The sequence below is a fragment of the Vigna unguiculata genome, chromosome 6 (assembly GCF_004118075.2).
Source record: "Vigna unguiculata cultivar IT97K-499-35 chromosome 6, ASM411807v1, whole genome shotgun sequence".
NCBI classification, from domain to species: domain Eukaryota; kingdom Viridiplantae; phylum Streptophyta; class Magnoliopsida; order Fabales; family Fabaceae; genus Vigna; species Vigna unguiculata.
Window position 1 is genome coordinate 1,808,433 of NC_040284.1, and position 24,175 is coordinate 1,832,607.

General features: G+C 36.9%; 2 protein-coding genes across 3 annotated transcripts; one reads left to right on the forward strand and one right to left on the reverse strand.

Moving 5' to 3' along the window:
- Positions 1-884: 884 nt before the first annotated feature.
- On the reverse strand, positions 885-23,275 carry LOC114189158 (carnosine N-methyltransferase-like). 2 transcript variants are annotated; one of them, XM_028077863.1, is made up of 17 exons: positions 23,110-23,275; positions 22,304-22,376; positions 21,222-21,265; positions 9,454-9,496; positions 9,158-9,376; positions 8,216-8,293; positions 3,680-3,724; positions 3,507-3,586; positions 3,350-3,414; positions 3,203-3,269; positions 2,950-3,063; positions 2,507-2,580; positions 1,934-2,031; positions 1,768-1,827; positions 1,605-1,673; positions 1,459-1,512; positions 885-1,149 (listed from the first exon to the last, which is right to left on the reverse strand). In XM_028077863.1, the coding sequence occupies exons 1-17, from the start codon at positions 23,199-23,201 to the stop codon at positions 1,084-1,086; spliced, it is 1,341 nt and encodes a 446-aa protein (XP_027933664.1). In that variant the 5' UTR covers positions 23,202-23,275; the 3' UTR covers positions 885-1,083. The 2 variants fall into 2 exon arrangements, with proteins under 2 accessions (XP_027933664.1, XP_027933665.1); XM_028077864.1 differs by lacking the exons at positions 885-1,149; positions 1,459-1,512; positions 1,605-1,673 and adding an exon at positions 8,913-9,032 and having other exon boundaries at positions 1,747-1,827.
- Positions 19,081-19,979, forward strand: LOC114189159 (ADP,ATP carrier protein 3, mitochondrial-like). The gene has a single exon (XM_028077865.1). The coding sequence runs from the start codon at positions 19,312-19,314 to the stop codon at positions 19,762-19,764; it is 453 nt and encodes a 150-aa protein (XP_027933666.1). The 5' UTR covers positions 19,081-19,311; the 3' UTR covers positions 19,765-19,979.
- Positions 23,276-24,175: the final 900 nt, after the last annotated feature.

The window sequence follows — 24,175 nt, forward strand, 5'->3', positions numbered from 1 at the left end:
CAAGGATTAGTGAACTTCCTTTCTAAACATGCTTAGTCTTCTTAAGCATGTGCCTCCATCCTTGGTTAGGGCCAATCCTTCATCATCTTCTCCTTTTGCGATGATCATCAATTTATTGATGTGAGAACTCCCCGTGGTCAACAGAAAAATGATGATTTCGCTGCATAATCTATTCGGATTGGATCTTGCTACTAAAATTTGCTTTATTTATGAATGTATCTATAATATATGAACTTTTTTTTTAATTTTACTTTTTATTTACTATTTTTAAAATTTATAAATAATTAAAAAATACGTAAACACATACTTATTAGCACACTTAAAATAATAATTTTGCAGATTTAGTTTTAAAATAAAAGAATAAATGGAAATTACTACAAATCTTAAATGACACCAATTAGTGATCATAACCTGCCCCGCGCATCCCAAACTATATTTATATGCTGAAACAATAAAGTCCAATAGGATTAAATATATTTTTTATCATTCAACATTTAGTAAAAATTAAAATTAGTATCTTTTAAAATTTTTGAACTAATTTAATTCCTTATCTTTATAAATCTATAAATTTAATCTTTTAAACCAACTTTTTATAAGTTTATTTAATGTTTCAATTGTATTTTTCAACTAACATTGAAACAAACGTGTTAATAAGTGAAAACAAACTAAAATACTATAATAAAATGTATTTGAAACGTCAAATAAATTTAATAAAATTTAGTTAAAAGGACTAAATTCACGTATTTACAAAGTTGAGAAACAGAATTGGTTCAAAATTTTCAAGAGGGACTAATTTCAATTTTCTCTAAAAGTTAAAAGAGCAAAAACATATTTAACCCAATACTGTATATTATTATGTATATTATTATGTGATGTATATTTCATGTCAAACCAAATATAAATTATATTCAGTATTCAAAAATTGATATTCATAGTTATGAAAAACATTCATCATATTTTTAATCAAAACAAAACATAAATTATCAGAGTTTGATGCATTCAAGAAAATTATAAAACCTCAATCAAATAAAAGAAAGGATAATTATAGTTACATCCTCCATTTTCAGAGTACACGCAATTGCCCTATATACCAGACTGCCCTATTCCAGATTTTTTTCTCATTGTCCAAAATGCAGCAAAATAGCGATTCTGCAAAGAAAATTATAACTAATTAAGATCAAATTAATGATTAACATATTTTTATAGAATCAAACTTAATATATATATATATATATATATATATATATATATATATATATATATATAATTTGATTTCTCAAGATCATTCACATCAGAAACTGTCTCTGCACACATAAACATCGAACTCACATGTTAAAAGTTATTCCCAACTCAGATTTAGGCAGTTTGAAATTTTTGGAACTAAAGTTATGACATGTTAGGAATTTAAGAACATAGATGCGAAAGAAGATGAGAATTTGTGCAGAGTTAGAAGCTTACTTGCATCATTGATCTAGGATTTGTGGTGTAAGTTGTCTCAATTGTGCTTTCTTTCTACAAACCAACACAACAGGTAAATGCAAATATGACTTAGATAATCCAAACCTTGCATAACTAGAGGGTATTATCCAACGAAAAACACTTACCTCAAATTCAAGTCCATAACTTACTGCGACTCTCTTAACATCTTCCAAACTCAATTCAATGGACATCTCCTACAGACAAGTTTCAGAATAGAAATTACGCAACAAGCATAAAATGCTATATTACTACTACTAATATAATAAGTCAAAAGAAAAGGAATTATACATCCTCCTGTCCATACACATCAGCAAAGTGATATAGTAGAGGTCCCAAGTTTATCCAAACCTGTTATGATATGATATCAATATCATCTGAATATGAAGAACAAAGGTGAAATAAATGACAATAGATAAATCATTATCTATTTGGTGATTTTGATTCAGGAACTCACTCCCCCATCTTTCAAAAGTTTTGAAATTATTTCAATGTACTCAATAATGTTATGAGCTGTATCAATAAAGAAACACGTCACAACTGCATCCCATGCACCTGCATTGGTCATGTTAAGTTCAGTTAGAAATTATTATACTGGGCATAACATGTTATACACCACATTATTTAAATATATATGGTTAAGTAAGAACTATAATGTTGAGCTCAGTTTGTGCAAGATCAATTAACTTTTTTAATACTATCTACAGACAGCAACAAGTTATCCTCTGCTCAAATCCTAACTGAAACAGCACCAAGTTTAAAGTATATAGACTACTAATAAGTGACCATATCAAATTACATTTATTTTTACTAAAAGCTCAAAATATATATTAGATCTCATCATCTCAGATTCACTCCATTATTCAAAGTCTGTATTGTTCATTTGTTCCATAATCCAAAGCATAGGTAGACACATATGAATTTAACCAGAACACCCATAATATTTTCATGTTTGCTCTCTTAGAGCTGCTGACAAACTATTGATAATTAAAAACTATAAATATAAAAGACTGTTGGTAATTTCTCCTACCAACTTGGCTTGAATCACTGTAGACTTCAACAAAGTCACCTCCACACATGGAAAAGCCTTCAGTAATTCCTGCACTGCTACGATTCAAGAATATTATGATTATAAGATGTGATATACCATACCAGAAGATATATTGATGTTTTAATATTTCTACAATACATTCGCATATTATACCATATATTACTTTTTGAGTCTAAAAGAAGATTATCACTTTTAACCAACAGAAAATTGCAATGTTATATTCTAATTATCCCAAAAGATTGAGATGCTAGGTGAAATAGAACAAATGAATCTGTTGAATATAGAGAAAATAGGGTTTGAGATTAATCTCCCTTGTGTATAAATCACATGCAATACTAATAAGTTATGATACCACATCATGAAAAAACTATCCCTTTAAGTTATTCGACGAAGACACATGAATCATTTTATATTACTGTTACCTGGCTGGATGAATATCTGGTATTGAAACAGGACGAAGTTGATCACTGTCTGATAATGAATTGCAATTGCTGTGAATCCAAGGACAAATTGTCCACTCACCAGCAGTTTGGGATCTTAATGTTTCATGCAGAAAAATTGATTTGAGGACAAAAAGAGAAAAGATCCGAACATTAGAGAACAGCAATCATCACAAATAAGCAAATACTCCGACATTAACAAGATCAACATGAAATAGATAATTCTGGTTCATACTGGTTAAGAATAAAACTCGAGCATATCATCATGTAGTATGAAAATTCATTTCCCTGACTGATAAATCCTGCATTAAAATATGATGATTAGTTATAGTATAAGTATACTAATCATAATTCCCATGTAAACCTGGTAATACATACGCACCTAAACATGAAATCTCAAGGGCCAGCCGACCAAGCCCAGCACCAGGAACTAAACATGCAGGTGGACTGTTTAAGAAATTCTTATTAGTGAAAAACAAATTGTGCCAAAAAACTGCACCTCAAGAAATTTCTACCAGTATCAAAATGTTATGTTTTACCTCTCCTTACTGCGATTAGGAAATAGCATATTAAGCTCTTCAAGAATAGGGTTGTAGCACTGATCACGTTCCTTTTTACCCTTTTAATATAATGGATAATGAATCAAGTTTTTCATGATAACCAAAATAAAAAATAAATTAAAAAAAAAAAGCAATAAATCAACATGCAGTACCTCTGCTGCCCAGTCCCTAACTATATTCCTTATAATACATCGTACCTGAGGTAAAACAGTAAAAAAATAAATAAATATAAGCAACAAAACCATAAAAAAGCCTAACTTTCACAGAATTCCCTCAATGAAGGAAAATTGAAAAATACATAGAATAAACTACATAAGATTAAGTTAAACAGCATTAATGATTTATGAATTATTACAGCAAGTGACACAAGTTCATTTTCTTTCTCAACCTGTCTGTTTCTTAGGCTTTGCTAACTTCCCAGATCTGGATTCATTTCAGGCAACGCTACAGATTCATTCCACAAAATGACCTAAATTTCATCTAACTCCAATACCATAAATTCCCTGGTGTTGTCCAGCCACCATCTATTATGTTCCATTGAATCATCCAAAAAAAAAATGTTATAAATAGTATTTTATTAGTTGGTTGGTGTTAGTGTTAGATATTGTTTGATATTATTAAGATATTGTTAGATATTGATAACCACAATATCAAACAATATCTTCTATTTAATCCTTTTATTTTCAATTACTCCTTTTACTTGTACCTCTCTCTATTATAAATAAATTACCCTATGTGTGGTTTATAACAAGGGAGATTAATCTCAATCCCTATTTTCTTTATTCTCAGCATGGTATCTAGAGCTTAAGGTTTTTCTTTTTTCACTATCGCTGCCTCCACCTCTGTCACCACTGCTGCTGCTGCCACCGGAGCCGCCGGCGCCACTGTCGGCGCCGCCCGCCGGAGTCGTCGCCGAAGACGCTACCGGAGTCGCTGCCGTCGGAACCGCCACCACCGTCGCCGCCGAGTCGTCGTCGCCAGTGTTATTTCCGACCGGCGACCATACAGTTTTGATCGTCCCTCACGCGCCATTTGACGCCGCGTCTCTTCCAGTTCCTCCATGGCGTCTTGCGCTGCCTCTTTCAGTTCTGAAATCTCTTCTATTTCATCCGATATACTTGTTATGTTCAACAAATTTCTCAAATGGTATCAGGATCAACAGTTTTCTAGTTCCACTGCATCTGTTGCTCACACAGGTACATCTTTTGTTGGTCTGACTCAATCTTCTTCTCCTGGTCCTTGGGTTTTTGATTCAGGAGCCACTGATCATATTACTGGTAACAAATCTTTGTTCTCTTCTTTATCCTCTACTACTCCTTTACCTTCTGTTACATTGGCTGATGGTTCTAGAGTCTCATCTCATGGTGTTGGCACTGTTAAACTTTTTCCTTCTTTTAACCATTGATAATGTTCTTTATGTCCCTGGGTCTCCTTTTAACCTGTTTTCTATCAGTCACCTAACTCGTTCTCTTGATTGTGTTGTTTCTTTTACCAACAATTTTGTCTATTTACAGGACCGGAGTTCGAAACAGGTGATTGGCACATGATATGAATCTCATGGTCTTTATCATCTCCGTCCCTCCACACACGTTGGTGCAGTTATGGAGTCTCCCTCTCTTATTCATGCTCAGTTAGGTCATCCAAGCCTTGCCAAGTTACAACAACTTGTCCCTGCCTTGTCCAAGTTGTCTCGTTTGAATTGTGAGTCGTGTCAATTAGGCAAGCATACTCGTACTTCTTTTCCTCGTAGTGTCACACGTGATGCTTCGTCCCTTTTGCCTTGGTTCACTCTGACATTTGGGGTCCTAGCCGCGTTAAGTCTACTTTAGGTTTTCAATACATTGTTACTTTCATTGATGATTATTCCAGATGCACTTGGTTATTTTTAATGAAACATCGTTCGAAATTATTTCATATCTTTCAATCTTTTTTTAATGAAATTAAAACTCAGTTCAGTGTTTCTATTAGAGTTTTGCGTAGTGATAATGGCCGTGAATATCTTTCTCATTCTTTCAAACAATTTATGGTTTCTCACAGCATTCTGCATCAAACTTCTTATGCTTATACCCCGCAACAAAATGGTGTAGCTGAACGTAAAAATAGACATCTTATGGAAACCACTCGCACTCTTTTAATTCATGGCGAGGTTCCTGAACATTTCTGGGGTGATGCCATTCTTACTACCTGTTATCTCATTAATCGTTTGCCTTCTTCAGTTTTAAAGAATAACATACCTCATTCCATTTTATTCTCTCATGAACCTCTTCATCCCTTACCTTTAAGAGTTTTCGGGTCTACATGTTTTGTTCATAATTTTAGTCCTAGTCTTGACAAGCTTTCTCCTAGATCACATAAGTGTGTTTTCTTAGGATTTACAAGAACACAAAGAGGATATAAATGTTTTTCTCCTTTTCTTAACCGTTATTTTGTGTCTGCAGATGTCACCTTTGATGAGTTCTCCCTTTATTTTAAGAGTCAATCTTCACCTCTTGACTCCATCCAATCCTGACAGCTCTTCTAATACCTTTAATGTTCCTATTGTTTGTGACCCTCTTACTGTGTCTTCTTCACCCTCGTTTCCTGCTCCACAGTCACCTGCTCCTCCACCACCTCTTCAGGTTTATAGTCGCCGTCATCGATCACAACCACCACCATGTGACTCAACTCCAGTGCCAACTACTCTGTCTCCTCCGGCTCTGACACCTGAGTCTGACCTTCCCATTGCCCTCCGAAAAGGTATGCGTTCTACCCGTAATCCCTCTCCCCATTATATTGCTTTGAGTTATCATCGATTGTCATTAACTTTTTATACATGTCTTTCCTCTCTTTCTTCTGTGACCATTCCAAAAAATGTCTGTGACGCTTTAGCCCATCCTGGTTGGCGTCAGGCCATGACAGATGAATTAAGTGCTCTTCAAAACAGTGGAACTTGGGAACTGGTCCTGTTGCCGTCTGGGAAATCTGTTGTTGGTTGCAGGTGGGTGTTTGCTATCAAAGTTGGACCTGATGGTACTATTGATCGCCTCAAAGTTTGTCTTGTGGCCAAAGGTTATACTCAAATTTTTGGGTTGGATTATGGAGATACTTTTTCCCCCATGGCAAAGATGGCTTCTGTTCGTTTATTTATCGTCATGGCTGCTCTTCAACAATGGCCTCTTTATCAACTACATGTTAAAAATGTTTTCCTCAATGGTGATTTGCAAGAAGAAATCTATATGGAGCAACCTCCTGGAATTGTTACTCAGGGGGAGTCTTCTGGGATAGTATGTCGTCTTCGCAAATCCCTATATGGTCTAAAACAATCTCCTAGGGCTTGGTTTGGAAAGTTTAGCAATGTTGTTCAGCAATTTGGTATGACTCGGTGTGAAGCAGATCATTTTGTCTTTTATCAACACTCGAGTGCTGGATGTGTTTACTTGATAGTATATGTTGATGACATCGTTCTTACAGGGAGTAACAACCGTGGCATCTCTCAGTTGAAACAACATATCTGTCACCATTTTCAAACCAAAGATCGTGGAAAACTCAGATATTTCTTGGGTATTGAGATGGCACAATCTAATGATGGTATTGTTATATCTCAGAGAAAGTATGCCATGGATATTCTGGAGGAAACTGGGGTGATGAGTTCAAAGTCTGTTGATACACCCATGGATCTCAATACTAAACTTCTACCAAATCAGGGGAAGCCTATATCTGATCCTGAGCAGTATAGACGATTGGTTGGGAAATTGAATTATCTTACCGTTATTCGTCCTGACATTTCCTTTGCAGCAGTCAGTGTGGTAAGCCAATTTCTTAATTCTCCATGTGAAGATCATTGGAATGCAGTCATTCGCATCTTGAAGTATATTAAAAAATCTCCTGGAAAAGGATTGTTATATGGTTCTAATAACCATACAAGAGTTGTTTGCTATTCAGATGCTGATTGGGCAGGATCTCCTTATAGAAGATCTACATTTGGGTATTGTGTCTCCATTGGTGGTAACTTGATCTCGTGGAAAAGTAAGAAACAGAGTGTTGTAGCAAGATCCAGTGCTGAAGCAGAATATAGAGCTATGGCCTCAGCTGCCTGTGAACTTGTTTGGCTCAAGCAATTGCTTCAAGAGTTACAATTTGGAGATGTTACTCAAATGACACTTGTGTGTGACAATCAGGTTGCTCTTCATATTAGCTCTAATCCTGTCTTTCATGAGAGGACCAAACACATTGAGATTGATTGTCATTTCGTTCGGGAAAAGGTTATGTCTGGAGACATCAAGACCGAGTTTGTTAACTAAAGTGATCAGTTAGCAGATATTTTTACTAAGTCTTTACGGGGCCTAGAATTGATTATATTTGTAACAAGCTTGGCACATACGATTTGTATGCTCCAGCTAGAGGGGGAGTGTTAGATATTGTTTGATATTATTAAGATATTGTTAGATATTGATAACCACAATATCAAACAATATCTTCTATTTAATCTTTTTATTTTCGGTTACTCTTTTATTTTCGGTTACCCTATGTGTGGTTTATACACAAGGAAGATTAATCTCAATCCCTATTTTCTTTATTCTCAACAGTTATCAATAAAATTATTTCTAATTTTCTTGTGTAGGTCAAAAACTCTACCCTATTAAAACCCAAACCTTTCCATTGTCCTAAATTGACAACAGAAAAGAATAATGGTTAGAATATAAATATACCTTATCTACATCAACTAAAGGAACATTCAATCGTAAAGGTGGCTCCAACCATTGTTGCTGAGAGGAGGTGACTGGCACCTGAAATAATGATAATGTTAAAAATGGCTATAGATCAGTATGGATGCGTACTAGAGTAACACTAATACTGCAAAACACAATCATTAGCATATATTGAAGGCTAATTCTATTAGAAAAAGAAAAGATGTAAAAATCAAAAGATTGCCATAAGGTTTGAACTTGACATAGAATCAATATACTAAAAGGATACTTAGAAAGATGTCTTTCTTTACAACTCAAATGCCCATCCAGAACAGTATCCAATGAGATTTGAAGGACATTTATTACTTTCTCTAGGTAACACATCACAATGCCATCAACTAAATTGTTATGAATACACTTTGATTTTTTGTGAGGATGTCTGAGAGAGAAAAAGGGAAGGAAGCAGGACAAAAGAGATGTGTCAACTAAAATAAATAATTGATATATTATAGGTGCTAAAGTGCAGGAAGATGTCACAAGCAGTAAAGTGAACTTTTGGGTTTATTCAATTACTCTTAAAACGTGTCGATACTTCTCATTGTTTTCAAGAATTATAACATTTACATAAATTAATCACAATGAATTTGCATAACTTATGACCAGCTTGGTGACTCTAAATATTAAAAAGTTTAGAATATTACAACAGACAAGGAATTACATTGCCATTGGAATCAGTAATAGAACTTCCACAGCAATATTCAGTAGTTTCTTTAGTATTTATCAAGCCCGGAGAGAGGCTCCCAGTATTTGACTGGTGACGACTCTCAATGTCCACCTCCTGTTGTTATCTACAGAGTCAAATTTCTAAATGAAAAAAAGAAAATAATGATTGAACCAATGAAACGTCATAATTCTTATCTACTGAATCAAAAAGGATAAGGGAGTCACAAATGCTACAGAAACCTCATTTGGAGGCGTCAATCCTTGTGGTCTGCATGTATGATTGCTATCTTCCTCACAACAATGTTGATCAGATACAGAACATGTTATTCTCAAAGGGGCTGACTCACATGAGCAAGCATTAATCCCATCAGAAACTAAATGATCTTTTATGGCAGATTCGGGATGTGGATCTTCACTAAATTCTATGTCCTGGCTCATGTCAAGTGGAGGTTCAAATACCTACAATGTTCATTTTAACAATATGAAATTTGTCCATAACACAAAATGAATTAGCCACCAACAGAGTAAATTCTGACCTGAAGCATGCCAAATATGAAATGGGAATTCATAGAGATACACCTGCACCAATGGGAAACACAACCAAAATCTTCTTAGACTACAAACTTCACATTCAATATCCAGTCATATCTGTTTCCATTACTGAATAAAATCTAATTATCCATTATTAACTACTGGAACATGCTATGACATCCATATGCATTCATTTCATATTCAGGTAATCATTTTATAGCTCAACGAAAGGATGAATTGAGAACAAAGAATATATTTCCAACTATCACCGAAGTTTGGATTGTGCTAGCTAAAATTCCAATTTTCCTCTGAACAAGAACATAATTTTATTCCAATTGAGCTCTTTATTAAGAGGATATTTAAATGGTAATAGTTTTTAAGAAAACTTACACATTTAACAAAAAAACGTACCACGGATATCAAAGCTTAACATGGTAAAAGAATCCTAATCTTTAGCAATGTATATTGGAAAAGATAAGCAGTTCTAAGAAGAAATAGAAAAATATCGTTAAGATACGGCCCCCCTTAAGAAAGTTTATGAGAGAAGAAATAAGAGAAACACAACTAGTTAATTTACTGATAGGTTCAGTGGTAAAGGGTATTCTAGGAGAAACAGAAAAGGAGGTAGTTATAACCTCCAGGGTTGTAACGGGTTAGAAAGGGCTATTATATATATATATATATATATATATATATATATATATATATATATATATATACATATATATATATATATATACATACATATATATATATACATATATATATACATACATACATATATATATATATATATATATATGGTCAGGGGGAGTGTGTAATAGGTTAGGAGTTTTGTTAGAGGAAAAGGGGAGTTAGGAGAGTTGGGGTCCGGTCCTCTCGAAAGACCTGGAATATTGTACTGTGTAATTTTGTAGTTCCTACCACATTGGTAAGAATTGTTGTGTTCAAATAAAGCTATACAAAAATTGGTCTTGTATCTTCCGTGTTCTGGATAACCCTCACAATTGGTATCAAGAGCCTTTCTTGCCCTGGGGTATCTGTGTAAATGTGCATGGTTAACACCAGAATGGAGTCCTAATTCGAAAGCTTGGATTGCATGTTTCAAGAAGATAGAAGTGAGCGGTTAAAAGCAGAGAATGAATAACTCTCTTCAAAGAATGGAGAATTTGATAAGCAGTTTATCAGGCATGGTGGAAAAGATCACCTGCAACCCCACCTCGAGGTCTTCTAATCATAATTTTTCAGCACAAAAATCAGGGGAAGATCAAGATAGCAGGGTTTATGGCCCCTCAAAGTGGTGCAAGTTGGATATCCCAATATTTGCTGGAGAGGACAGTTTTTGTTAGACTAATACGCTGGATAGGTATTTCCGCCTGCAAGAAGTTTCTGGAAATGAAAGGATGCAAGCAGTATTGGTGGCTTTGCAAGGAAATGAGTTAAATTGTTATGAATGGTGGGGATCTTGCAACCCATTTCCCACTTGGGAGTCTTTCAAGATGGTGTGGTCCAACGTTTTCAACCAGATATGTTAAGGAATTCTTTTGAAGTTTTGTCGGCATTAAAACAGACTGGGAATGTTGAAGATTATGTGGTCCATTTTGAACAATATGCAGGTTTACTAAAAGGCATGGATCAAGTTATCTCATTGGGATTCTTAGATAACCAGAACAGAAGAGAGAAGAAGAGAACTGAACAAAATGATTTTATTGGGAATGAAAACGAACTTGTATCATGTACACTTAGAGTATTTATAAGTAAGCGGTTTTGTAACCACACCATTACAGCTGTCAACAGATATAAACATATTACAGTATAAAACATACAGCTGTACAAAATATAGTATTTTATTCTAATACTCTAATAGCCCCTTCAAACTTAAGTTGAAGATTTTTCAGCAGAAAAATGCTTCACATTAAGTTTGGTGCGAAGAACAGCAAAGCGGGTAGATGATAGGGCCTTGGTGAACACATCAACCCACTGATCAAGAGCTGGAACATATGAGACAGTCAATTGTTGAGCCAAAATCTTCTCTCGGACAAAGAAAACATCAATAGCCAAGTGTTTAGTACGATTGTGAAAAACAGGATTGTGTGCTATAGCCACTGCACTCTGATTGTCACATAATAGTTGAGGTGTCTGAAAAGAAACTTTGAGTTCAGTAAGTAATCGAGTTATCCATGTGAGTTCAGCAGATGTTTGAGCCAAGCTTCTGAACTCAGCTTCAATAATGGATCGAGCAATAACTTGTTGCTTGCGAGACCACCATGAAATCAAATTTGGACCCAAAAATATAGCTATTCCAGATGTAGACCTTCTGTCATCCACATCCGAAGCCCAATCAGCATCACAGAATGTTGTTAAGGGAACTGGATGAGACAGCACAACAGGTTGAAAATGAAGACCATCAATCAGAGTGCCTTTAAGATACCTCAGGATACGCTTTACTACAACCCAATGAGAATCTAAAGGGATAGCCATGAATTGACACACTTTATTGACATCAAAGGCAATTTCTAGTCTAGTGAGAGTAGCATATTGGAGAGCTCCAACAATAGACCTATACAGAGTTGGGTCGGAGAATAAATCTGCACCTTGTTTAGACAATTTACATTTGGATACCATAGGAGAAGAGATGGGATGAGCTTCTGCCATGTTTATTTTATGAAGTAAATCACAAATATATTTGGTTTGAGTCATGAGAATAGAGTCATCCATTAAATGTTTGACCTCAAGACCAAGAAAGTAATCTAACTGACCAAGCTGTTTCAGAGAAAAGTTTGCATGAAGTTTAGCAATGATAGTTTGAATCAGACTTAGAGAGCTGCCAGTGACAAGAATGCCATCAACATACACCAGAAGATAGATAACATTAGATTTATTCTAATAAATGAACAGAGATGTGTCACAAGAGCTAGAGACAAAACCCAATTGTTGGAGAGTATGTTGCAGCCGTGTAAACCATTGTCTTGGAGCTTGCTTTAGGCCATAAACAGCCTTATTCAGTTTGAAAACTAAGGATTTATCAGACGCCTCAAATCCTGGTGGTTGTTGCATGTAAACGGTTTCATCTAAGATCCCATTGAGAAAGGCATTATTAACATCAAGATGGAACAATTTCCACCTACGAGCAACTGTGAGAATAACACGTATAGTAACCAGTTTACTGATTGGAAAAAAGGTTTCATGAAAATCAAACCCATGAATTTGATGAAACCCTTTAGCAACAAGACGGGCTTTATATTTATTGATGGAGCCATCAGCATTTTCCTTTACTCTAAACACCCATTTACAGCCAATAATTTTTCTGCCAGGAGGGAGAGAAACCAGATCCCATGTTTTCTGTTTGAGTAAAGCTTCATACTCACACTACATTGTTGCTGTCCAATTAGCATCACTAAGAGCTTGTTTAACTGTCTTGGGCTCAGAATGAGAAAGCAACTGATGGGGATCGAGTAGTAAGCATTGGGCCGGAAGAAAGAATTGTCCAAGAAGCAGCCACAAAGCCCAAAGAGTGGATTGTTTACAAAATAAAAGGAAAAAAATGAGCTGGCAAAAGGAATTAGTTATAGAGAGAGAATAGAATCCCTTTTATTAAGGAGGTACGAGAGTAGAGGGGAGAAGGAGGAACGTGTTATGGTTGGACCGAGTAGTTGTTACACTACTCTGTAAGGAGCAGTGCTCTGGGGTATTAGAAAGACGTATCCTTTCTAGTACATCTTCTTTTTTGCCGATTTCAGCGATAAATAATACTATTACCGTATCCATTCCACCTTTACCTAGTTTTTTTCTATCTTTATATTATTTGTTTGTGGCGGTCTGCATCAGTGGTCCGACCTGCCCTGTGGATGCCCCCGAGGAAGAAGACCGGCAAGAAACAGACCGTAGACGACAGCGATTCAACGTCGGAGCCACCGGAAACGGGAATAGCCATGGATTCACGTTTAGATATGTTGGAAAAAGAAATGACCAACCTGAAATATTCCATGGATGCTATGCGTCTTCAGGCGCTCGAGAATCACAAGGCAATGGAGACTTTACGGGCAGAGAACGCTGACAATCAGTCAAGGTTGTTGGAAATCCTTTCCAAAAATGTGGGTGGGTCATGGCGAACTGACAGCGAGAATTCGGGGAACCTTATCCCGAAGATGGACAAAACCCCAGACGGTGGAACCAAATCATTGACGCACACAATGGTTAGCGGGGGTCGAGGCCCAAAGAAGTTACAGGGTGCTTCACTGGATGAATTTCGACAATCTGTCAAGAAAGTGGAACTTCCCATGTTCATGGGAGAGGATCCTGCGGGGTGGATAACTAGAGCGGAAGTTTACTTTCAAGTGCAAGAGACTACCGATGAAGTTCGCATCCATTTGGCGCAACTATGTCTGGAGGGAGGAACCATCCACTTCTTTAATTCATTGATAAATGAGGAAGAAGATTTATCGTGGGATCAATTCAAACAAGCCTTGTTGGATAGATATGGCGGATTAGGTGAAGGGAATGCTTATGACCAGCTCACGGCATTACGACAAACAAATGACGTTGAACAATATATTCAGGATTTTGAATTCTTGACAGCTCAAATACCCAAAATTCCTGAACAACAATATTTTGCCTATTTTCTGCATGGATTAAAGGAAGACATAAGGAGGAAGGTACGCAGTTTACATGCTTTGGGCACGTTGTCGAGGGCTCGTCTCATGAATGTAACGAGGGCGGTGGAAGCAGAATTGCAGGGAAAGGACAATGTAAACCCTACACATGGGAGAATTGCCTCACGTGGTGGGTCCCACGCCACTATGAGGTCTAATTTCACATTTCCTAACAAACCTTCACACACCAGTGATAGAGGTGTCAAGCATTATGGGTCCGTTGGAGATATAAGTGGACATGGGCCCAACTCAAAAAACGAAACGTTTGACCGACCCAAGAATGGCCCACGCGATAGAGGGGTCAAGCATTTATCCTATGGGGACTTGTTAGAACGAAGACAAAAAGGCTTGTGTTTTAAGTGCAGCGGTGTGTACAGTCCACAACATATTTGCCCTGACAAACATCTAAAGATTATGTTAGCAGATGAGTTGGACGATAGTGAGGATGACCCAGAGTTGCAGAAGGGCAAAGATGCTGCCGCAGACCCGTACGATGGTGAATGCAGTACCCTCAGTTTACAATGCCTTTCGCAGCGGTAGGGGGAACAACCACAAACCATGAAACTCGAGGGAAGGATTCACGGGATTCGAGTCTGCGTTTTGGTGGATAGCGGCGCAACACACAACTTTATCTCAAGAAAATTAGTGGAGTCAATGGGGTGGAAGAAGGAGCCCACGCCTAGCATGCGCATTTTGATGGGCGACGGCCATCGTGCTGACACAAGCGGCATATGTCGTAATCTCCCAATGGAGTTGGGTAGGTTGCAGTGTGTCTTGGATGCTTTTTCATTTGATCTACAAGACGTTGATATGGTGTTGGGGATTGCGTGGTTGACTTCTCTAGGAGAAATGGTGGTGGATTGGAAGCTACAGACCATGAAAATAAATGTTCAAGGTACTGTAGTACTTCTACGCGGAATTGGGGAACATTGGACATCTCAAACAGCACTGCATGGCTTGGTTGGTAGCAATTCAAGGCAGGTGGATGGGCTTATGATGCGCCTTGATATTCGTCGCCCAAAGGAAGAAGAAGATCGATTAAGCCATCTTAATGATCAACAGCGAGAAGAAATCGATGCCATCTTGGATATATTTGCGCAAGTGTTCCAAGAGAAAAAGGGGCTTCCACCCATACGCGCCAAGTCACATTGTATAAACTTGTTTCAAGGACAGGGTCCAGTGAATGTTCGTCCTTATCGTTATGCACACTACCAGAAGGATGAGATAGAAAGGCAGGTCAAGGATTTATTGGATAATGGAGTTATAAGGCATAGCAATAGTGCTTTTTCCAGCCCGGTCATTCTTGTTCGCAAGAAGGATCAATCTTGGCGCATGTGTGTTGATTATAGGGCATTGAATAAAGCAACTATACCTGATAAATTCCCAATTCCAGTGATAGAAGAATTATTGGATGAGCTCCATGGGGCCAAATTTTTTACGAAATTAGACTTGAAATCGGGGTACTATCAAGTGCAGATGCGAGAAGAGGATATCCACAAGACCGGTTTTGGGACCCATGAAGGACATTATGAGTATCTTGTAATGCCTTTTGGCCTAATGAATGCCCCATCGACATTTCAGGCTTTGATGAATGAGGTGTTCCGGGGGAAGCTTAGACGATATGTGTTGGTCTTTTTTGACGATATTTTAGTCTATAGTCCAAACTGGATTGATCACTTGAAACACTTACAAGAGGTGTTGTCGGTGTTGGAGCAACATACGTTTTTTGCAAATCAGAAAAAATGTTGGTTTGCTCAAAGATGTGTGGAATACCTTGGCCATATTGTCTCTGGAGAATGAGTGGCAGTCGATCCAAGAAAGGTGCAGGGAGTTGTTGATTGGCCGGTTCCTAAGAGTGTTAAAGGAGTTAGGGGGTTCCTTGGGCTGACTGGATATTATAGGAAATTTATTCAAGATTATGGGAAGGTGGCGAAACCTTTAACAGACCTTACAAAAAAGGATGCTTTTAAGTGGACCGCGGAGGCCCAAATAGCTTTTGAAGAACTCAAGAAGAGGGTAACCTCAGCTCCGCTATTGGCCTTGCCTAACTTTGAAGAAGAATTCGTGGTGGAGTGTGATGCATCGGGGTTGGGGATCAGAGCCATACTCATGCAAAATAAACACCCAATAGCTTTTTTCAGCAAGGCTTTGGGAACAAGAAATTTGAGCAAATCAGCTTATGAGAAAGAGTTGATGGCAATTGCTTTGGCTATAAATCATTGGCGTCCTTACTTGTTGGGCAGAAAATTTTTGGTCACTACAGATCATAAAAGTTTAAAACAATTATTGCAGCAAAAGGTCATCACAGGTAGTCAACAAAATTGGATGGCGAAGTTGTTAGGATACAATTTGACATTGTTTATAAACCGGGAAGTGAAAACAAAGGGGCGGATGCTTTATCTCGGAAGATAGACGAGGGAGAATTGCGAGTATTAACACATTTTCCAATGTGGTTGGATTGCCATATTGTCCTTTCGGAAGTCCATAATGATATTAAGCTTAAGGAAGTTATCGACCAGATCAATAGGGGAGAAAGAGAGGCGGCGGGATTTGAGTATAGACAAGGGGCTCTTTTCTACAAGGGCAGATTGGTGCTTTCCGAAAATTCTGCTTGGATCCCAAAGTTGTTGGAAGAATACCATTCAACCCCTCAAGGCGGACATTCGGGGTATTATAGAACATACCGAAGGATGGCAGCTAATTTGTACTGGAGAGGCATGAAATTTCGATGATATTTCATCATGGGGCTGGGATGATATTTCGATGAATTTCATCACGGGGCTGCCAAAATTTAAAGGGTATGAAGCTATATTTGTCATAGTGGACAGACTATCTAAATATGCTCATTTTCTTCCGTTAAAACACCCTTATACTGCAAAAACTTTGGCTGAGGTGTTTGTGAAAGAAATAGTGAGGTTACACGGTGTTCCTATCTCAATTGTGAGCGACAGAGATCCCATTTTTATGAGTCAATTCTGGAAAGAGTTTTTCAGGTTGCAGGGCACGACTCTAAACATGGGAACAGCTTATCACCCACAATCGGATGGTCAAACGGAAGTCATCAATCGCTGCCTCGAGACATACCTGCGTTGTTTTGTGACTGATCAACCTAAAGAATGGTGTCATTGGCTACCTTGGGCGGAGTATTGGTACAATACTACATTCCATGAGTCCACACAAACCACTCCTTTTGAAGTGGTGTATGGCAGGAAGCCCCCATCGTTAATACGGGGATCTCAAGGGGAAATACGAGTGGAAGTTGTTCAACGGGAGATTTTAGACAGAGATGAGGCTTTGAAACAGCTCAAACACCATTTACAGAGGGCCCAGGAGCGTATGAAAAATCAGGCTGACCTTAAAAGGAAAGAACGCAATTTCGACATAGGAGATTGGGTGTTTTTGAAATTGAGACCTCAGACAAAAATTTGTCCTATCCAGAATTAATGCCAAATTGTCTGCAAGGTATTATGGGCCTTTTGAAATCATTGGTCGTGTGGGAATTGTAGCTTACCGCTTGAAGTTACTGGAGACAGCTAGAATTCACCCTGTGTTTCATGTGTCTTTGCTAAAAAAGGCGATAGGAAACTGCCAAGTGCAGTCTGAATTACCTACAGGCTTGGGAGGGGATTGTGTTGACACATGGGTTCCAATCACAGTGTTGGCTTCGCGAGTAGTGGTTAAAAAGGGTGAACAAGTAAAACAGTGGTTGATACAGTGGGCTGCAAAACCAATTGAAGAAGCCACTTGGGAAGATGTTGTGGTCATACGTAGCCAATTTCCTCATTTGAATCTTGAGGACAAGATTACTATTAATGGAGGGGGCAATGATGGGGATCGAGTAGTAAGCATTGGGCCGGAAGAAAGGATTGTCCAAGAAGCAGCCACAAAGCCCAAAGAGTGGATTGTTTACAAAAGAAAAGGAAAAAAATGAGCTGGCAAAAGGAATTAGTTATAGAGAGAGAATAGAATCCCTTTTATTAAGGAGGTACGAGAGTAGAGGGGAGGAGGAGGAACGTGTTATGGTTGGACCGAGTAGTTGTTACGCTACTCTGTAAGGAGCAGTGCTCTGGGGTATTAGAAAGGCGTATCCTTTCTAGTACATCTTCTTTTTTGCCGATTTCAGCGATAAATAATACTATTACCGTATCCATTCCACCTTTACCTAGTTTTTTTCTATCTTTATATTATTTGTTTGTGGTGGTCTGCATCAGCAACAGAGAAGGATGAATTTGGTGTTGATGGGCAGCTGTTTTAGATCGGGTTTGCATAGGATGAATGTTTTTACAGAGTGCAGGAACAAAATCAGAACCAGGATTGTCTCAGGAGAAGAAACAGATTCAGCCTCCAAAGAGATACTTGAGCTGAATGGGGAGGTTCTGTCAGCAGAAACCTGAATCGAAGAAGCCACAACAGGAGAAACAGAAGATTCGGGTGGTGACAAGTTAGGCTGTAGTATAAAATACTGATTGATATCTTTAATAGAATTAGGAGACTGAGGAAACAACTCAGAATAAATTCATCAAATAAAACATCTTTAGAGATAAAGATGTGCCCACTAGAAGCCAGACACTTGTATCCCTTGTGAAGATGTGAATAACCAAGAAACAGACACTCTTCAGATTTGAAGTCAAGTTTGTGACTTTTATAAAGTCGTAACAGAGGAAAACATGAGCAGCCAAAAGTTTTAAGAAAATGATAATCTGGATTTTTATGAAAAAAGACAGAAAAAGGAACAGCAAACTGAAAAGATATAGTGGGTAATCTATTGATAAGATATGCTTGATGATTGATGTAATAAGATATAGTGGGTAGTAAAGGCATAATCCCAAAAATGCAAAGGAAGAGATGCTTGATGTAATAAGGTAAGACCTAACTCAACAATGTGTCTATGTTTGCGTTCAATGACACCATTTTGATGATGAGTATGAGGACATATGAGTCTATGAACAATACCATGATAAGCTAAATAATTGGTGAAAGGATGAAACTCACTACACCAGTCAGATTGAACTTGTTTAATTTTACAATTCTCAGTTTTTTCGGCCGAAAGAAAATGGTCCAAGACAAAAGGAAAATAGTGAAGGGCATATCCTTCATTATGTAAAACCCTAATGCAGTTGGTTATGTGCTCCATTTATAGTCTCAACTCAATCTTCGTCTCTTCCATTCTCTCACGTACCCTCTCTTCAAGCTGCTACCTAGATTGCAATCATGGCTGATGGACTGGAGCATCCATCAGTTGTTCAGAAGCTAGCTGGACAATCTTACCTTGTCTCCAGGCTTAGCCCCAACTTCCACTCCGGGAATTATTCTGCAACTGGTATTAACCTCAATGGAGGACTGCACACTTCTGGGTTAGCTGCCTTGTCATTTGTATCTCCAATTACTTCACATGCTCCAGCAGAGAAAGGACCAGGTGCTTTTATGGTGGATTTTCTAATAGGCGGAGTATCTGCTACTGTATCAAAGACAACTGCTGCTCCAATTGAGAGAGTAAAATTGCTCATTCAAAATCAGGATGAGATGATCAAAAGTGGTCGGTTATCTGAACCATACAAGGGAATTGGTGATTGTTTTGCTCCAACCATGAAGGATGAGGGTGTGATTGCTCTTTGGAGAGGCAATACTGCCAATGTTATCAGATACTTCCCCACTCAGGCTTGATACCATCTTAGATAACGAGAACAGAAGAGAGAAGAAGAGAACTAAACAAAATGATTTTATTGAGAATGAAAACTAACTTGTATCATGTAAACTTAGAGTATTTATAAGTAAGTGGTTTTGTAACCACACCATTACAGCTGTAAACAGATCTAAACATATTACAGTATAAAACATACAGTTGTACAAAATATAGTATTTTATTCTAATACTCTAATAGAGATATTTTTGAATGGGTTGAAAGATGAGATCAAGGTTGAAGTCAGATTGTTTAAACCTTCCAATTTAGTTGATTTGATGATGACATCCAAAATGGTTGAGGATAAAATTCTAGTCCTATCTAAAGGCAAAGGCCCATGGGAACATAAGAACGTGACAACATCTAAATTCAATTGGATGACTTCGATTTTCAAGGGAGGGAATCCCGCAACTGGCGGTTACAGAGAAAGGAAAAGAAGAAGCAGGAGGGGGTCACAAGGTGATGGGCAAAAGCCAAGGGCCACAACAAAATAGAGGATCTTCCTTTCGATGTTTGACAAATGACGAAATGCAGGACAAAATCAAAAAGGGCTTATGCTTTAGAAGTGATGAGAAGTATAACCCTAATCACACTTGCCACAACAAGCAATATCTCACCCTTATTCTATTGTACAAGTGGCTCAGATTTTTGTAAATGAAGTTGTTAGATTACACGGATTTCCTTCATCCATTGTTTCAAACAGAGACCAGCTTTTTCTCAACCACTTTTGGAGACAAATTTTCAAACATGCAGGTACTAAATTGAACTACAGCACAACCTATCACCCACAATTGGATGGCCAAACTAAAGCTGTGAATTGTTGCCTAGAGACCTATTTAAGATTCATGACAGATGCTCACCCCAAACAGTGGCCAAGTTGGCTGCCTTGGGCTGAGTTTTGGTTAAACACAAACTACAGCACCTCTTCTAATTAATTATTTATATATCATATTGATATTTCCTTGATTACATCTAAGTTATCAGATTGGGTAAAAACACAACAAAACACAGAAGGAGGGTTCAATTATGTTTCTTATAAACTTCTCCAAACTCTTTCAAAAACATGTTAAATTACAAATTTGAACAACTATACGAGATGAACAAAAGTACCATTCTAAGAAAGATGTTTAGTTTTTATAAAAGTTGATATTTAATAACTGTGTGTGATGTATAGAGCTAAAAGTACCTAAAGAATTGCATCTGAGTTTTGCCCCGTGGAAATAGAGAAAAGCATTACTGTTGAGTTATAACAATGAATACATAGATTAAAACATCATTCTTTCCTTATTTGATCTCAACTAAAATAATTCCAGAAATTCCTTTTCTTGCTCCAGAAATAAAGCATCATCAGGATCAACTTCAGAATTCTTGACAACTTTTTCTTTACAAGACAAACAAAAGAGAGAAAAATTATAAAGCAGTGAAAAGAAGTTAAATATACCTGCGTAATCTTTGAAACTTTTCAGGATAGTGGGGTAACAAAGCCTATAAACACAAAATAGGGTTCAGTACAGAAGGGAATATAAAAATGAACGGAAATTTCATGAAGAAATTACAAGAAAACAACTAAAGAACTGTGGAAACTGTGTGCATCAGATTGTTAGACACCGTACAGTCCATCAGTGCTCTAATTTAGAAGCTAGATTAGGAGTTAATAACTTCTATAATAAATCCTGGATAAAGAATAAAATTATGCAGTTTTAGATAGGATCATTCACACAATTCTTTCTGTATTATCTCTATTTTCATGACAGGAAATCAGGCTTCAACCCATCTCTTTACAGCAGGATTCAATAACAATCAACATTGAAATTTGGACAGAATCAAAACCAAGTGGCAGCCGATCCAAGCGATCCATTAAGTGTTTGTCATGTTTTTCTTCTGCATTATTTTCAATAATGACTATCAGACAAAATATCAATCCATACAGTCTGAATTGACCAAAGTGTACCCATCTTGCTCAAGCTTAGGAAGATATAAGCCAGAAATAACAGTGTAATCCCAAGGAAATATCGCTATTCTCTAGGACAATAAAATATGTAATTCCTTAGAAGCTCTAGTTTTATTACTATTCTCCAATAAAAATTGGAGTTTGACATCTCTCAATGATCTGAGTAACAAGGTTTTTTCATAAAGATTGGCATAGATTAGTGAGTCGAAACTTCTAAAATCACATAAAGAACCCGCCTAAGTCTTATCTTACTAAAGGTTTAAAAACAAGGTCTAAAACCCCAATTTTGGCCATTACGTTTAAGTTCTTTGGACTCTCTATGTTCAAAATTGTAGGTGCATTTATTTGTCTGCAATTTCCCACTTTGTCAAGGACCTCCAGGAAACCACAACTTAACTGCGACCAGAATTTAAAAGCTTAGTCCTATTCTATTTATGCCACATCATAGCAATTCCGAACAAGACTGATAGTGCCAGAAAAAGGAAACAAAGAACCAGAAACTGAACAGTCAAACATCAAGTTAACGACGTAGCACTACCAGAATATCAAGCAAAAGTAGAGGACAAAAATACCTTATGGGCCGGTGGAAGCTTTCTGTAAGACCTTTCATATCTTCTAATGTCCTCCTCTGCAGCATCAGGATAGCTGCATCGGAACAAACAAGCAAAAGATTAGACTACAGTGTTACTAGGGACATGTTTTTTTGTAAATAATCGAATGATAAAAACAAAATATGACATGTAAAATCACTGTAAAATTTCATACAAAAACAAAATACAACAATATTTACACATACAGCTAAAGAATTCAACAATATTCTTGTGGTTTTACACACACGTGGCTGAGAGCTTTTGAATTTCGACCATGAACCGCTACTTTAATTTGATGAAATAACATTAGCAGTAACAGACAGAAGAAAAAAAATAACAAATTAAATAATACAACGATAAAATTTAAATTTTTCATATTCGAAATAATTAGTGAAACATAAAAAACGTCATTTCCATCTAGAAACCCAAAACCAGATACCTGCATCACGCTCTCAGTTCTATTATTCATAAAATCAAATAAATAAAAAAGTACCTTTGCCACATAAATCAAAACAAACAGTTTCTTGTATTAGCGAAATTGTTACACTTTTTCTCTTGAAACCAAAATAAGATAAAAAGGAAAGTAAAAAAAAAAAACAGTGAACTATAAATAAAAGTTAAAAGCATTCATTTTTTCTTGGAACACTTGAACTAGCTCGGGAATCTGAGCATCATGAAATGACAAGAAGAAAAGTAAAAACACACTTCATTTTGGCTTAGATTGTTGAACGGTGATTTGAAAAGTAAAAACAATTGAAGAAAAACAATTAGAAGAAATGAAGAATTACTTGAGGTAAGCGCTAATGATGCGTCTGAGGGATTGGATTTCAAGGGCCTCTTCAATCTTTAAACGGCGTTGTTGCTCCTCCTCTGCCTCCATCACTGTTTCTTTCTCTTGCTTCTCACTCTCTGAAGCACTGCGAAGAGGAACAACACCTCTACTATAAAAATAACAATAAATAAACAATATCAAAATACGCCATCATAACGGGTACGACTGTTTGTAGTTGACCCAATCACTTAAGGCCCAACATGCTTTGTATTGTATCGTTAAAAAAGGCTCTAGCTATGCTCACCTTCAACTTTTATATACACTCCCATTTTTTATTCTTTAATTTTCAAATGGCATATTTACCCCTTTTATATTGTTTTCAAAGAAAAAGTATATTTTTTAGAATTAATCTTAGAATTAGACGATAAAAAGGATTAAGAAAGAGCAAAAAAAAGTAGAAGCCAATAATACTAAATTGATGTACTTATAAGTTATCCCTAAGTATGGAAACCATCAAGGAGCTACAACATGGGTCAATAGCAAGATCCAATGCTTTTTTCCTTGTTTGTAAATATGTGATTAGGAGTACTGAATTTTATATAAGATTAGTCCTTTTGTGTAAGTCTTTTCTTTAGGCCTTATATTTGGGCAAGCATACTTTTTTTTTTAGGATTTGCATTTTGGCCATTTTTTAGAAATCAATTGGATTTAATTGATCAACTAAGTGATAATGTTTTTTACCATTATCTTAGTCATCTTTTATTAACAAAATCAACTCTTCTTTAGCGTTTAAACCTTGTTATCTTCAATTTTAGCTTGCTTTTGTAAATAATTAAATTTTGGGTTACACTAATATAATTTTACCACTAATCTTCATTCTTTTTGTGTAAATTATGTGATAGGAAGCTTTTGTCTCAACCCACAATCCTAAGAAGCATGAAGAAACAATCAAGAACCTGAATTAAAAGAAGTGCAGTGCATCGAGCCCACATAAACTAGGCTCAACACCATAAAGTTAGAAACCAATTTTGTTCTAGAGGTGGCCAACATCAGGCGCCAACTACACAAGGTCGGACGCCAAC